General features: G+C 40.1%; 1 protein-coding gene across 2 annotated transcripts in view; it reads right to left on the reverse strand.

The window, feature by feature from the left end:
- tbrg4 (transforming growth factor beta regulator 4) overlaps positions 1-14,444 on the reverse strand; it is a 57,489-nt gene that overhangs the window by 16,948 nt on the left and 26,097 nt on the right. For both annotated transcript variants that reach the window (XM_060900198.1, XM_060900197.1), the window contains exons 5-10: positions 13,521-13,695; positions 11,055-11,212; positions 6,797-6,907; positions 6,558-6,702; positions 3,289-3,525; positions 902-1,013 (exon numbers count right to left, since the gene is read on the reverse strand). In XM_060900198.1, the coding sequence (XP_060756181.1) occupies positions 902-1,013; positions 3,289-3,525; positions 6,558-6,702; positions 6,797-6,907; positions 11,055-11,212; positions 13,521-13,695 (938 nt within the window). The remainder of the gene's footprint in view (positions 1-901; positions 1,014-3,288; positions 3,526-6,557; positions 6,703-6,796; positions 6,908-11,054; positions 11,213-13,520; positions 13,696-14,444) is intronic.

A 14,444-nucleotide genomic window follows, 5' to 3' on the forward strand; every position in this document is an offset into this window, starting at 1 on the left:
GCTGGATAGCGAAGGTGTTTTCTGCATCTCGCTCCTTTTTCTTGTATGTTCTCCATTTGTCGCCTTCCTCGCATTCAAACCAATTCGAGCCGAAGTCCGCTACATGTCCAAAATGGTGGTCGCGTTTACGAAGGTCACGTGACTGAAAAGGGTCTATAGGTGGAAGTAACACAGCTCTAATGCCATTAAAAAAGATTTAAAATGGGAAAGAGCTGTTGTATGATCGACTGTACAAATAGTTTTCACAAGAAAGAAAGAAAATGGAGGTAGTACAAATGTTTATAAACGTTTAAGAAAAAGCCCATTTGTTATTGACTATTTTCCATGCTTAAAAAGGAATGTTTTTAGTTAATAGGCTATTATATTTTACTCCAACCTTTACAAATATGGGTAAATAATTATTGTTGGTTATTAAGAAAATGAAAAAGTTTATTTTTAATTTAATGAAAGGAATATTTAAGTTGATAAAGGATAAGAAAAAATAAATGATTTTTTTGTTAATAAAATTTTTCATTTCAAATAAAAAAAAATTATATATATATATATATATATATATATATATATATATATATATATATATATATATATGTGTGTGTGTGTGTGTGTGAGAGAGAGAGAGAGAGAAAATCCAATCATGAACCCAAACATAACCTGGGACACAAGAATATACGATAATAATAATAACAACTTCTGCTATTTAACATAAGGCGCTCGTGCTGTTCACTGAAATTGCAGTTTAAATGAAATGTTGCATTTCATTTCATTGTTAGTCACACAAAGAAATCATCATATTCTACACATGATTATCTTGGAAATAAATTTAACCTTTGCATCTTCACTGTGTAAATGTATTCAAGGTTAAGATTCGATGAAGGAACACCTTTAGTGTTTTAACCCTCACCTTCGCGCTCCTGGAGGTAAGCGCTCTGTGCCGCCCCCTCCAGGTAAGTGTGGCGCTTCCAGGTTCTCCAGGTCTATGGGCTTATTCTCTGAATCCACGACCATTTCTGCATCTAAATAGTGGGAGAACAAATCATCGATCAATAAACACATCACAATTTGGCTATTCATATGCTTAAGTGTTAAATCTTCCAAAATTTGCTACAGCGTAGAGAAGGCATGTAATGATATATCGCGTGGTGATGAATTACGATACAAATTTATGAAGATTTGAACTCAATGAAAAAAAAAAAAACCCCAAAACAAAACTGTGATTAGTATCAGGCTGTGCAATATGAGTTTTTCCCCCCGAGCTGTAACTGCTTTGTTTAGACAGGACAGATTTTTAAGTAAGAACATAAAATAGTGGGAATACACATGAATTCACTGTAGGTGGAAGTAACACCACTCTAATGCTGGAAAAAAAGATCTAAAATGGGAAAGAGCTGTTGTACGATTGACTGTACAAATAGCTTTAACAAGACACAGACACTCTTTTTACAGACTGAAGAAAGCTAAAGAAGAGAGAGCATAGTTTCTTACACTACGTTCACACTGCAGGCTGAAGTGACTCAAATCCGATTTTTTCGCCCATATGTGACCTGTATCCGATCTTTTATTGACAATATGAACGACCAAGATCCGATTTTTTCAAATCCGACCCAGGCCATTTGGATATGTGGTCCTAATTCCGATTCCTATCCGATCTTTTCATATGCGACTTCAGTCTGAACCCTCCAGGTCGCGTTCATCCGACTTACACGTCATCAACAAGCCACAAACGTCACTATTCTGCGCTGAAGTAGGCGGCGGGTCTCTCAAAAAAAGTTACAACAACATGGCTTTGATGTTCCTTTGAACGGAGGTTGCAGTCACTACCCCGCAGAACGCCTGAGCCAAAACCCTTGCCCTCTTCCTTCTCAACCTCCTCCTTAACATCAGGCTATTGTGCATGTTCTGGCTCCGTCGCAACAACAACCGCATCATCGGCAGGTACTCCATGCTGGCTACTGTCATACACAGGAAACTTTAGGTTACTTCCGTAAACACTGGCCATGCTCACTGCGTGTGACGTCGTCGTATCCTGCAATGCGCATGCGGAACACTTTTAGGTCGCTTTTCGTTCATACTGAGGATCACATACAAGTCGCATATATTTGTTAATGTGAACGACCTCACAAAAAAATCGGATTTCACAAAAAAATCGGAATTGAGCATTAAGCCTTGCAGTGTGAACGTAGGTGATGTTTACGCCTGACTACAACCTTCACAAATGTTCATCAAAACTTTTTAAGAAAAGGCCTATTTTAATAAAAGGAATTCTTTTAATTCATAGGCTGTTACATTTTATTCTATCCACATTCACTGGATATAAGCAATCACACGCTCTGATTGGCTACTCTACTACTAGGATATCAGCTCATATACCATGAGTAGAGAAAAACAAAATGGCGGAGTGTGTTGCTGAACCAACCAAGGACGAAATAAGAACTCTACTTGAAAACAAAAAGCAACAAAATATGGAATAAAAATATTTTTGAATTTTTCAAGAATTATCATTATTAGAGCATTTTTCACAAATTGCTACCGTCATTTCGCTGGTTTGTTTACATTCTAAGTGTAAATTATTTGGTAGGACATTTTGTACAAAGTTTTTATTTATCGAATTTGCAAAAAATAAAAATGCTCCGTTTCTCAAAATCCAGTGAATGTGGATAGAATAAAACAAACAGTTATTCCACTCAACCTCATTGTACATGGTTTATAGCCAACTCAGCATTGCACATCTCGTCATCTATCAGCTCCTGTATGATTCGATTTGGTGGAATAACTTAAATACTCCAACTTGAAAATTAAACAAAAGGCTTTTTTTTTTAACAAAAGGAATATTGAAGTTGATAAAGAACAGGAAAATAAATGTTGCTTTAGCCTAGGTCACAACCGGCCGTACGTGCTCCTACGGCCGGTCTACGTGCAAAAAAATGCAAGAAACGCACGGAGGGCGCGCGTGACGTGCTCATTTTCGAGCCGTAGACTGGCCGCAGAGGTTCTTCATCATGTCAAACAAACTCTACGGGCGCTTATGTTTTTTTCAGGTTGCAAGACAAACTTACGGCCAACGTACATCTTTCTCCACGAACAAAAAAAACGCAGTGATTTGGGAAACGCCAAAAATTGCACGGCCAAAAAAAAAAAAAAATCGTACGTCCGGTTGTGACCTAGGCTTTTTTTGGTAATAAAATATTCATCTTTTTTTTTTTTTCAAAAATATTGTGGGAAAACAGAATCATGAACCCAGTATTGAGAATTGAATCAAATCATAAACTGAATGAAACATCACACACACACCTATATTCCAGCCGTACACCGTGTTGATGTCTTTGCGCAGAGCTTTTGTGCGATTTTCCGTGAGGATCTGGAGGGCTTTGTGTAGGGTGCTCTGAATGGGCATTCGGCTGGACTTGACCAGTTTTGTGTGGACTGCTGGAAGGGGCACAGTGGTACGGATGCCAGATTCTAGCTGTCCCGAGGCAGCAATATGAAGCACCTTCAATGCGTAGTTCTCTGCAGGAGCACCACTGCCACCTGGTGGTGAAGAAAGAGAGACACATGCTGTACTTCGTAATATGACATGGAAAACCTACACAAGCTTGGTGCTTTTGAATAACTGACTGATCATGAAGTCTTTCATAAGTGGAAGCAGGTGGAGCTGAAAAGACAGTGTTCTGTTCAGAGGTTTGTGTTACACTGAAGTACAACAACCTTGGCTGAGAGAAATTCTGCAACAGGTATTCGCTGACATCATGTGGCTTGAAGAAAAACAGCAAGTAAAAACAATATGGAAGTAAAATACACACATGCACTCACTGGCCAACTGAACACGCATAATCCGAATCAGGCAATCGTGTGGCAGTAGTGCAATGCATAAAATCATACAAAAAACAAAAAAAACTGGGACCAGGCAATGTTTTTCTGATCTTCAACAGTCCAGTTTTGCTGGGTCTTAACCCAATATAGCCTCAGACTCCTGTTCTTGGCTGACAGGTGTGGACTCTGATCTAGTCTTCTTCTCTTGTAACCTGTTCGCCTCAAGGTTCCGAGTGCTGTGTGTTCTGAGGTGCTTTTCTGTTCAACACGGTTGTAAAGAGTGATTATTTGAGTTAATATAGCCTTCGAGTCAGCTCAAACTGGTCTGACCATTCTCCTCTGACCTCTATCATCAACAAGGCATTTCCGCTGACAGAACTTACACTCAACATCATTCTGTGTAAACTCGAGAGACTTGTGTGTGAAGATCTCAGGAGCTCACCAGTTTCTGAAATACTCAGATGAGCTTGGCTGGTATGAACAACTATACCATGGTCAAAATCACAGAGATCACAATGTTAACTGAATTAACTGAAGTAGCTTTAAATTGAAATCCCCAAATATATTTATTTTAAATTTATGTACATGTAAAAGAAAATAAATATATCTGAAATGATATACAGTACTGTGCAAAAGTCTTAGGCACATAATAAATGCTGGAGACCAAAAATGTCTTACAAAAATAATTAAATTAAATGTTTCAACATTTAAAAAATAAATAAATAAAAAATAAATAAAGTGCTCTGAGAGCACAATATCCCCTGCTGGCAGCTAGGCCATAACTCTGGTAAAATGCGACTGAATTGAATGAAATTGCAATGCGCATATTACCGACAGATAAAGAATCGTGTCAAATTTCATGAAATTCCTCCAAAAACTGTGAGAGGAGTTGATTTCAGAAGGCGAGTACCCTTCCCGAGACGGATGGACATCACCACGACATAATCCCCCTTTGGGCCTTTTGGCCAGCGGGGGATAAAAATTGTGAGGGAAGTTGATTTCAGAAAGCAAGCACACCTTGATGAAACTGCCGAAGTACAAGTTTGTTAATAATCAAGGGCATAACTCTGGTAAAATTTGCCCAAATTAAACGAAATTTCAATATGCATATAACTGTCATATAACAAAGCCTTTTGCCAAGTTTGGTGAAATTCCTCCACAAATTGTGAGAGGAGTTGATTTCAGAAAAACGTACACCCTCATGAAATTGTCAAAGTACAAGCTATTTAATCAAGGGTCAAAACTCTGGTAAAATTTTTCACAAACGAAATTAAATCGCAATATGCGTATTACAGTCATATAACAAGGCCTTTTGCCAAGCTTCGAGAAATTTGTCCAAAAAAAAAAAAAATTGTGAGAGGAGTTGATGTCAGAAGGCGAGCACACCTTCATGAAATTGTGAAAGTACAAGGATGTTAATCAAGGGCCACAACTCTGGTAAAATACAACCGAATTTAGCAAAAAAAACTATACCGTGAGTTGGCCTAGTGGTTAGCGTGTCCGCCTCTTGATCAGGAGATTGCAAGTTCTACTCATGGTCGGGTCATACCAAAGACCATCATAAAAATGGTACCTATTGCCGTCTGGCAAGGCACGCTGCAATACAGATGCGAGTGGGGAATCAAACTCTCGCGGTTACCAGAGGACTAGCCCCCCACTGTAGCCCTAGCTATGTAATAGGCGAGAGGCCGAGGGCTACGGAAACGGAGCTCGGTGCCACCCTATGCACCACATGGCGTGGGAAGGACATTTAGCAAAATTACAATATGCGTACTACCGACATATATTGGCCTTTTGCCAAGTTTGGTGAAATTCCTCCAAAAATTGTGAGAGAAGTTGATTTCAGAAGGAAAACACACTCTCATGAAATTGTCAAATTATAATTTTGTTAATCAGGGGCTGTAACTCTGGTAAAATGTGACCAAATTTAATGAAATTACAATATCTGTATTACCCACACATTTTATTTATATATATATATATATATATATATATATATATATATATATATATATAAATAAATAAATAAAAGAATCCTGCCAAGGTTTGTGAAATTCTTCCAAAAATTGAGAGGAGTTGATTTCAGAAGGTGAGCACCCTTCCCAGGACGGACGGAAGGACAGACATCACCACGAAAAATGGTCTCTTATGTAATATGCTGCTCAGATACAAACATTTTTCCTGTTACATTTAATTTTGTGCTGGAAAATGAACATTTGGAACTCTAAAATGTTTTTGTACCGACTCGATAATGTAGAAGTCATACAACAGAATTATATAACAGAGTTTGTATGGAAAAAATAAAAAATAAAAAAGGGCCCTTAAGACTTTTGCACAGTACTGTATAAATCAAGATATTTTGGAAGCTAACTTTTTTTTTTTCTCCACTTTTGCATATTTCAAGTTCCAGGGAAATATTAAAAATGTTTGTATGATACCCATCTTCAATGCTTCACCCAAAGGTGAACATTTGAAGCTACACCTGCTCGCTTTTCTTTGTCTCACTAACATGTTTTTGACTAATCAAGCAGGAGCACATAGTTTTGATCGTTTGAAATATCATCTTGGGACGTCTTAGGACTGCTGCTTTAAAATCAAACAACAGAAAAGCACAGACAGTGGATGTCACAAATTATTCATACACCATCATTGCATATGATTTGACCCTCAAGATCAATATTAACCAAATTAGAAAGCAATCAATGATTTAGGTTCCCTGGAACTGTATTTTCTGTTATTCAGTCGCCAACCTGTAACTTTGCTCTGAAATGCAGGATCTGTGACAGCAGCAATAAACTCGGGTTTGGCCTGCTGGAAAATGCAGAGAGCCCAGACTACATCGGTCAGTACAAAAGGTTCCAAGCTCTGCCATGAGCTTTCCAAAACTTCATGAACCTACACACACACACAAAATAATTTTTAATGATATCAAACAATTCATTTCCTAGCATAGTTTACTGAACCTCACATCCCACTTCTGATTGGTTACCTTCGTGTAAAATAGCTCCTTGTTACTGGGCTGGAAGTTGAGTTTGGCGAAGGCCATGAGGAGGTTACACATCTGTAACAAGCTGTACTTTTCACTGTTTTTCAAGAAGTGCTAAAAGGCAGAAAGAAGGACAAAGTCTTTAAAAAAATGCATAAAAAAGCATGTGTGTGTGTTTACAAGCAGCATTGTCATCTGTGTACTCTTCTACCACAGTGCGGTTCAAAATCTTGAACCTGATTAGTCATAAAGTGTTGATTCATTTCATATAATGGTAGCTCTGTAATTTAAAATCACAGACAGATAGATATAATTCTATCCACATTCACTGGATATGAGCAATCGCACGCTCTGATTGGCTACTCTACTACTAGGATATCAGCTCATATACCGTGAGTAGAGAAAAACAAAATGGCGGCGCGTGTTGCTGAATCAACCGAGGACGAAATAAAAACTCTACTCAAACACAAAACCCCAAAAAATACAAGCAACAAAATATGGAATAAAAATATTTGATGGTAAGAACTTTTTTTTTAAATATATATCTTTCAAGAATTATTATTATTATAGCATTTTTCACAAATTGCTACTGTCATTTCGCCGGTTTGTTTACATTCTAAGCAGAAATTATTTTGTCGGACGCTTTGTATCAAGTTTTTATTTATTGAATTTGTAAAAAATAAAAATGCTCTGTGTCCCAAAATGCAGTGAATGTGGATAGAATAAAACAGTTATTCCACTCAATCTCGTTGTACATGGCTTATAGCCAACTCGGTGCTACGTGCCTCGTCGGCTATCAGCTCATGTACGACTCGATTTCGTGGAATAACTGTTAAATATTATATTATAGTAAAACACTCCTGGTATAATTTCTATAATAAGAGCTCATTCGTTAGCGGATGCCCCACATAATCCAAGTCTAATAAACAACGGATTAAAATGTGTGCTGTTATTTACCAAAAAACAAAAACATTTATGTTCAACGTTGCAATGTTTATACAATCAACACTTCTGTACGATGGTTCTTTTTTTTAAATTTATGGACATTTATAGAAGGAGCTTCCAGTGTCAGTGCTTTGTAACGTTTTCCCACCATGGGAGAGTCTTCAAGACAGATGACTTGGCAGGTTTCTCGAGTATGAAAAGCTGAGTAAACCACTGTTTATAGCTGCTATAAACCGAGTGATAACAGGAACTAAAGTGTTTTGCGGATATTCCACAACATCAAAAGGTAACTATTCTTCTTCTTCTGGCTGCTTGGGATTAGGGGTTGCCACAGCAGATCTTTCGTCTCCATTGCTCCCTGTCTTCCGCATCCTTCTCTACCACACCTGCCACTTTCATGTCCTCTCTCACCACATCCATGTATCTCCTCTTTGGCCTTCCTCGTTTTCATTTGCCTGGCAGCTCCATCCTCAATGTTCTCCTTCCAACATGCTCTGCATCTCTTCTCAGGATGTGCCCGTACCATCTCAGTCTCATCTCTCTTAGCTTCATTCCCAAGCTCTCCACATGTGCTGTCCCTCTGATGTGCTCGTTCCTTATCCTGTCCAACCTGGTCACTCCCACCGCAAACCTTAACATCCTCAACTCTGCCACCTCCAAATTTGCGTCCTATCTCTTCGTCAAGGGTACGGTCTCCAATCCGTACATCACAGCTGGTCTCACTACTGTCTTATACATCTTACCTTTCACTTTTGCTGGGACTTTCCGATCACAAATGACTCCCGAAATCCTTCTCCAACTGCTCCATCCTGCCTGCACTCTCTTTCTCTCCTCACTATCGCAGCCCCCATTTTCCTGCACAGTTGACCCCGGGTACTTGAATTCACCAACTTTCTTTACGTCTACTCCTTGCATCTTCACTACACTCTCATCCCCATTCTCATTGATGCACATGTATTCTGTTTTGCTACTGCTCACCTTCATTCCAATCAAAAGGTAACTATAAAAAGTTAAAAAACAAAACAAAACATGGAGTCATTAATTATTGGCATGCTGCTGTGGTACAAGAGGAATAAAATACGTTGGGAGGTCTTGTTTTTGGAAAATAAATCAATACTAAGGCAGTAACAGGGAGGTTTTCTGGGCATTCCCCACCGGGAGGAGACACCGGGGCAGACCCAGGACACGCTGGAGAGGTTACATCTCTCAGCTGGCCTGGGAACACCTCGGTATTCCACCGGAAGAGCTGGTGGAGATGGCCAGGGAGAGGGAAGTCTGGGCTGCTCTGCTTAGGCTGCTACCGCCGCAACCTGGACCCGGATAAGTGGTAGAAGATGGATGGATGGATAAGGCAGTAACAGTAACTTTTTTGTGTCTGGCTGTATCACTGCACCCTGCCTTTGATTAATTTTCCTATAACAGCACATCCCATCCTGTTTAATGTCCCATCTTTATAGAATTGCTTGCTAGCTTCCTAGCATCAAGTTAACTTTGGTAGCAAAGAATAAGGTGTCTAGGATATGGGTTACATATGCGTCCGGTCAAAATTATCTCCATTCCAAATGAAAACTGCAGACCTGGCAACCCAGTTACATACAGTGCCTTGCAAAAGTATTCATACCCTTTAACTTTTTCACATTTTTCCACCTTACAACCACAAACTTAAGAGTTTTTTTATTGAGATTTTATGTGATAGACCAACACAGAGTAGCACATAATTGTGAAGTGAAATGAAAATGATAAATGGTCTTCAACATTTTAAACAAATAAAAATCTGAAAAATGTGGTGTGCATTAGTATTCAGCCCCCTGTACTCTGATACCTCTAAATACAATCCAGTGCAATCAATTGCCTTCAGAAGTCATCTAATTAGTTAATAGAGTCCTACTGTTTGTCATTTACTCTCAGCATAAATACACTTGTTCTGTGAAGGCCTCAGTGGTTTGTTAGAGAACACTGAAGAACAAACAGCATCATGAAGACCAAAGAACTCACCAGACAGGTCAGGGATAAAGTTCTGGAGAAGTTTAAAGCAGGGTTAGGTTATAAAAAAAATATCCCAAGCTCTGAACATCTCAAGAAGCACTGTTCAATCCATCATTCAAAAACGTAAAAAGTATGGAACAACTGCAAACCTACCAAGACATGGCCGTCCACCTAAACTGACAGAGCGAGCAAGGAGAGCACTGGTCAGAGAAGCAGCCAAGAGGCCCATGATCACTCTGGAGGAGCTGCAGAAATCCACAGCTCAGGTGGGAGAATCTGTGCACAGGACAACTATAAGTCGTACACTCCACAAATCTGACCTTTTTGGAAGAGTGCAAGAAGAAAGCCATTGTTGAAAGACAGGCATAAGAAGCCATGTAGGGGACACAGCAAACATGTGGAAGAAGGTGCTTTGGTCAGATGAGACCAAAGTTGAACTTTTTGGCCTAAATGCAAAGCGCTATGTGTGGCAGAAAACTAACACTGCTCATCACTCTGCACACACCATCCCCACTGTGAAACATGGTGGTGGCAGCATCATGCTATGGAGATGCTTTTCTTCAGCAGGGACAGGGAAGCTGGTCAGAGTTGATGGGAAGATGGATGGAGCTAAATACAGGGCAATCCTGGAAGAAAACCTATTGGAGGCTGCAAAAGACTTGAGACTGGGAAGGAGAGTCACCTTCCAGCAAGACAATGACCCTAAACATACAGCCAGAGCTACAATGGAATGGTTTAGATCAAAGAATATTCATGTGTTAGAATTGCCCAGTCAAAGTCCAGACCTAAATCCCATTGAGCATCTGTGGCAAGACTTGAAAATTGCTGTTCACAGACGCTCTCCATCCAATCTGGCTGAGCTTGAGCTATTTCGCAAAGAAGAATGGGCAAAAATTTTAGTGTCTAGATGTGCAAAGCTGGTAGAGACGTACCACAAAAGACTTGCAGCTGTAATTGCAGCAAAAGGTGGCTCTACAAAGTATTGACGCAGTGGGGCTGAATACTAATGCACACCACGTTTTTCAGATTTTTATTTGTTTAAAATTTTGAAGACCATTTATCATTTTCGTTTCACTTCACAATTATGTGCTACTCTGTGTTGGTCTATCACATACAATCTCAATTAAAAAAAACTTTTAAGTTCATGGTTGTAAGGTGGAAAAATGTGAAAAAGTTCAAGGGGTATGAATACTTTTTCAAGGCACTGTACCACCGACTAAATCCATCTGTGGCATCTTTCACTGGAATTTATTTCTCAGCCTGAGCATCAGTTCCGCTATGCTTAGGACATGTCGAATATGTCCAGATGTTAAGTGAATAGGGTTTAAACCTGGGTAAATCCCTCGAACAGAGGTAAGTGAAGCCACTTCAGGAAGGCTAGAGACTTTGAACAGCGCATGACTTCAGCGGAGCTCATCTCTGGTAATCTGGGCAAAAGCTCAGCAGCCATTCTCTGACACACCTGAGTCTGGTGGAAATGCAGCTTACCTGCAGGAAGGAAAATCAGAAGAGCAAGTGTCTACTTTGACTCAAAACAACACTGACAGTATCAAACATACCTGAGTGGTCACATCATACAAGACGGATACATGTGCATACAGTGGTGCTTGAAAGTTTGTTAACCCTTTAGAATTTTCTATATTTCTGCATAAATATGACCTAAAACATCATCAGATTTTCACACAAGTCCTAAAAGTAGATAAAGAGAACCCAGTTAAACAAATGAGACAAAAATATTATACTTGGTCATTTATTTATTGAAGAAAATGATCCAATATTACATATCTGTGAGTGGCAAAAGTATGTGAACCTTTGCTTTCAGTATCTGGCGTGACCCCCTTGTGCAGCAATAACTGCAACTAAACGTTTCCGGTAGCTGTTGATCAGTCCTGCACACCGGCTTGGAGGAATTTTAGCCCATTCCTCCGTACAGAACAGCTTCAACTCTGGGATGTTGGTGGGTTTCCTCACATGAACTGCTCGCTTCAGGTCCTTCCACAACATTTCGATTGGATTAAGGTCAGGACTTTGACTTGGCCATTCCAAAACATTAACTTTATTCTTCTTTAACCATTCTTTGGTAGAACGACTTGTGTGCTTAGGGTCGTTGTCTTGCTGCATGACCCACCTTCTCTTGAGATTCAGTTCATGGACAGATGTCCTGACATTTTCCTTTCGAATTTGCTGGTATAATTCAGAATTCATTGTTCCATCAATGATGGCAAGCCGTCCTGGCCCAGATGCAGCAAAACAGGCCCAAACCATGATACTACCACCACCACCACCATGTTTCACAGATGGGATAAGGTTCTTCTGCTGGAATGCAGTGTTTTCCTTTCTCCAAACATAACTCTTCTCATTTAAACCAAAAAGTTCCATTTTCATCTCATCCGTCCAAAAAACATTTTTTCCAATAGCCTTCTGGCTTGTCCACGTGATCTTTTGCAAACCGCAGATGAGCAGCAATGTTCTTTTTGGAGAGCAGCGGCTTTCTCCTTGCAACTCTGCCATGCACACCATTGTTGTTCAGTGTTCTCCTGATGGTGGACTCATGAACATTAACATTAGCCAATGTGAGAGAGGCCTTCAGTTGCTTAGAAGTTACCCTGGGGTCCTTTTTGACCTTGCCAACTATTACACGCCTTGCTCTTGGAGTGATCTTTGTTGGTCGACCACTCCTGGGGAGGGTAACAATGGTCTTGAATGTCCTCCATTTGTACACAATCTGTCTGACTGTGGATTGGTGGAGTCCAAACTCTTTAGAGATGGTTTTGTAACCTTTTCCAGCCTGAGGAGCATCAACAACGCTTTTTCTGAGGTTCTCAGAAATCTCCTTTGCTCGTGCCATGATACACTTCCACAAACATGTGTTGTGAAGATCAGACTTTGATAGATCCCTGTTCTGTAAATAAAACAGGGTGCCCACTCACACCTGATTGTCATCTCACTGATTGAAAACACCCGACTCTAATTTCACCTTCAAATTAACTGCTAATCCTAGAGGTTCACATACTTTTGCCACTCACTGATATGTAATATTGGATCATTTTCCTCAATAAATAAATGACCAAGTATAATATTTTTGTCTCATTTGTTTAACTGGGTTCTCTTTATCTACTTTTAGGACTTATGTGAAAATCTGATGATGTTTTAGGTCATATTTATGCAGAAATATAGAAAATTCTAAAGGGTTCACAAACTTTCAAGCACCACTGTACATGGTTATATCACTACTCTCACTGCTGTTACAGTGCCTTGCATAAGTATTCACCCCCACCCCTGGACCTTTTACACATTTTGTAGTGTGATAAACTGGAACTTCTCATCACCCTGAAAATGCCATCTCCACAGTGAAGCATGGTGGTGGCAGCATCCATTAGAGAAGTTCCCCCCAGCAGGGAACGTGAACTGCTCCAGGTTGAGTGCAGAGACAAATACAAGGGAAACCTGTTTCTGTTTGTAAGAGGCCCAGACCTCAAGCTGATTGAGAATATTATTTCACAAGATTCCCATTCAGTAATGGATCCAAAGCTTGAGAATTTATACCAAGAACGAGGGAGAAAAATATCAGGATCCAGGTGTGCAAAGGTGATCGAGACTTCCATCCCAAAAGACAGCTGTAACTGCAGTGAAAGATAGTTCTACCAAGCACTGACCCAGGAGGGGTCCAATGCAACCAACAAATTTCTGCTTTTTTTTTTTATTTAAACTTTGTGCCACAATTTTAAATATCATCTTGCATCTCCAAATAAGCTACATGTACTTCTGATTTAGTAAAAACATTTTATAAACTAACCATAAGCAAACACAATGTCCAGCAACAGAGGTGTACTGAGTTCAGAAGAAGGTTTCTGGTGCAGGTGGTAGGACAGTGCACGCAGAAGTGGCACCGATCGCCGGCCCTGCAACGCCACGGCTAATGTCGCCTTGCGGATGTCCTCAGTGCTGAACTTCTCAGCCAACTCCAGGGCCTGGTGCAGATAAATATTAAGGATAAGACACACAGTGGATGGTTAGCTTACTTAATTTTGTTTCCACTGCTTTGACTGACTACCACTAAGCATTTTCGCTTTTATAGCTACAAGAATCAAGCTATCCAAGGCTAAATCCATTCAACAGAGGTCACTGATTTGGGGTGAAATTTGTTCAAATGGTAAACAAATGGACCTGCCAAATAAACAGCCCATATTTATTCTATCTGCATTCACTGGATATGAGCAATCATATGCTCTGATTGGCTACTCTACTACTAGGCTATCAGCTCATATACTGTGAAGAGAGAAAAACAAAACGGCGGCACGTGTTACTGAACCAACCGAGGATGAAATAAAAACTCTACTTGAAAAGAAAAACCGGGGGGGGGTGTTTGATGGTAAGAAAATTTTTTCTTTAATTTTTCAAGAATTATCATCTCATCTCATTATCTCTAGCCGCTTTATCCTGTTCTACAGGGTCGCAGGCAAGCTGGAGCCTATCCCAGCTGACTACGGGCGAAAGGCGGGGTACACCCTGGACAAGTCGCCAGGTCATCACAGGGCTGACACATAGACACAGACAACCATTCACACTCACATTCACACCTACGGTCAATTTAGAGTCACCAGTTAACCTAACCTGCATGTCTTTGGACTGTGGGGGAAACCGGAGCACCCGGAGGAAACCCACGCGGATACGGGGAGAACATGCAAACTCCGCACAGAAAGGCCCTCGCCGGCCACGG

This window comes from Neoarius graeffei, chromosome 19 (genome assembly GCF_027579695.1).
Source record: "Neoarius graeffei isolate fNeoGra1 chromosome 19, fNeoGra1.pri, whole genome shotgun sequence".
NCBI lineage: Eukaryota > Metazoa > Chordata > Actinopteri > Siluriformes > Ariidae > Neoarius > Neoarius graeffei.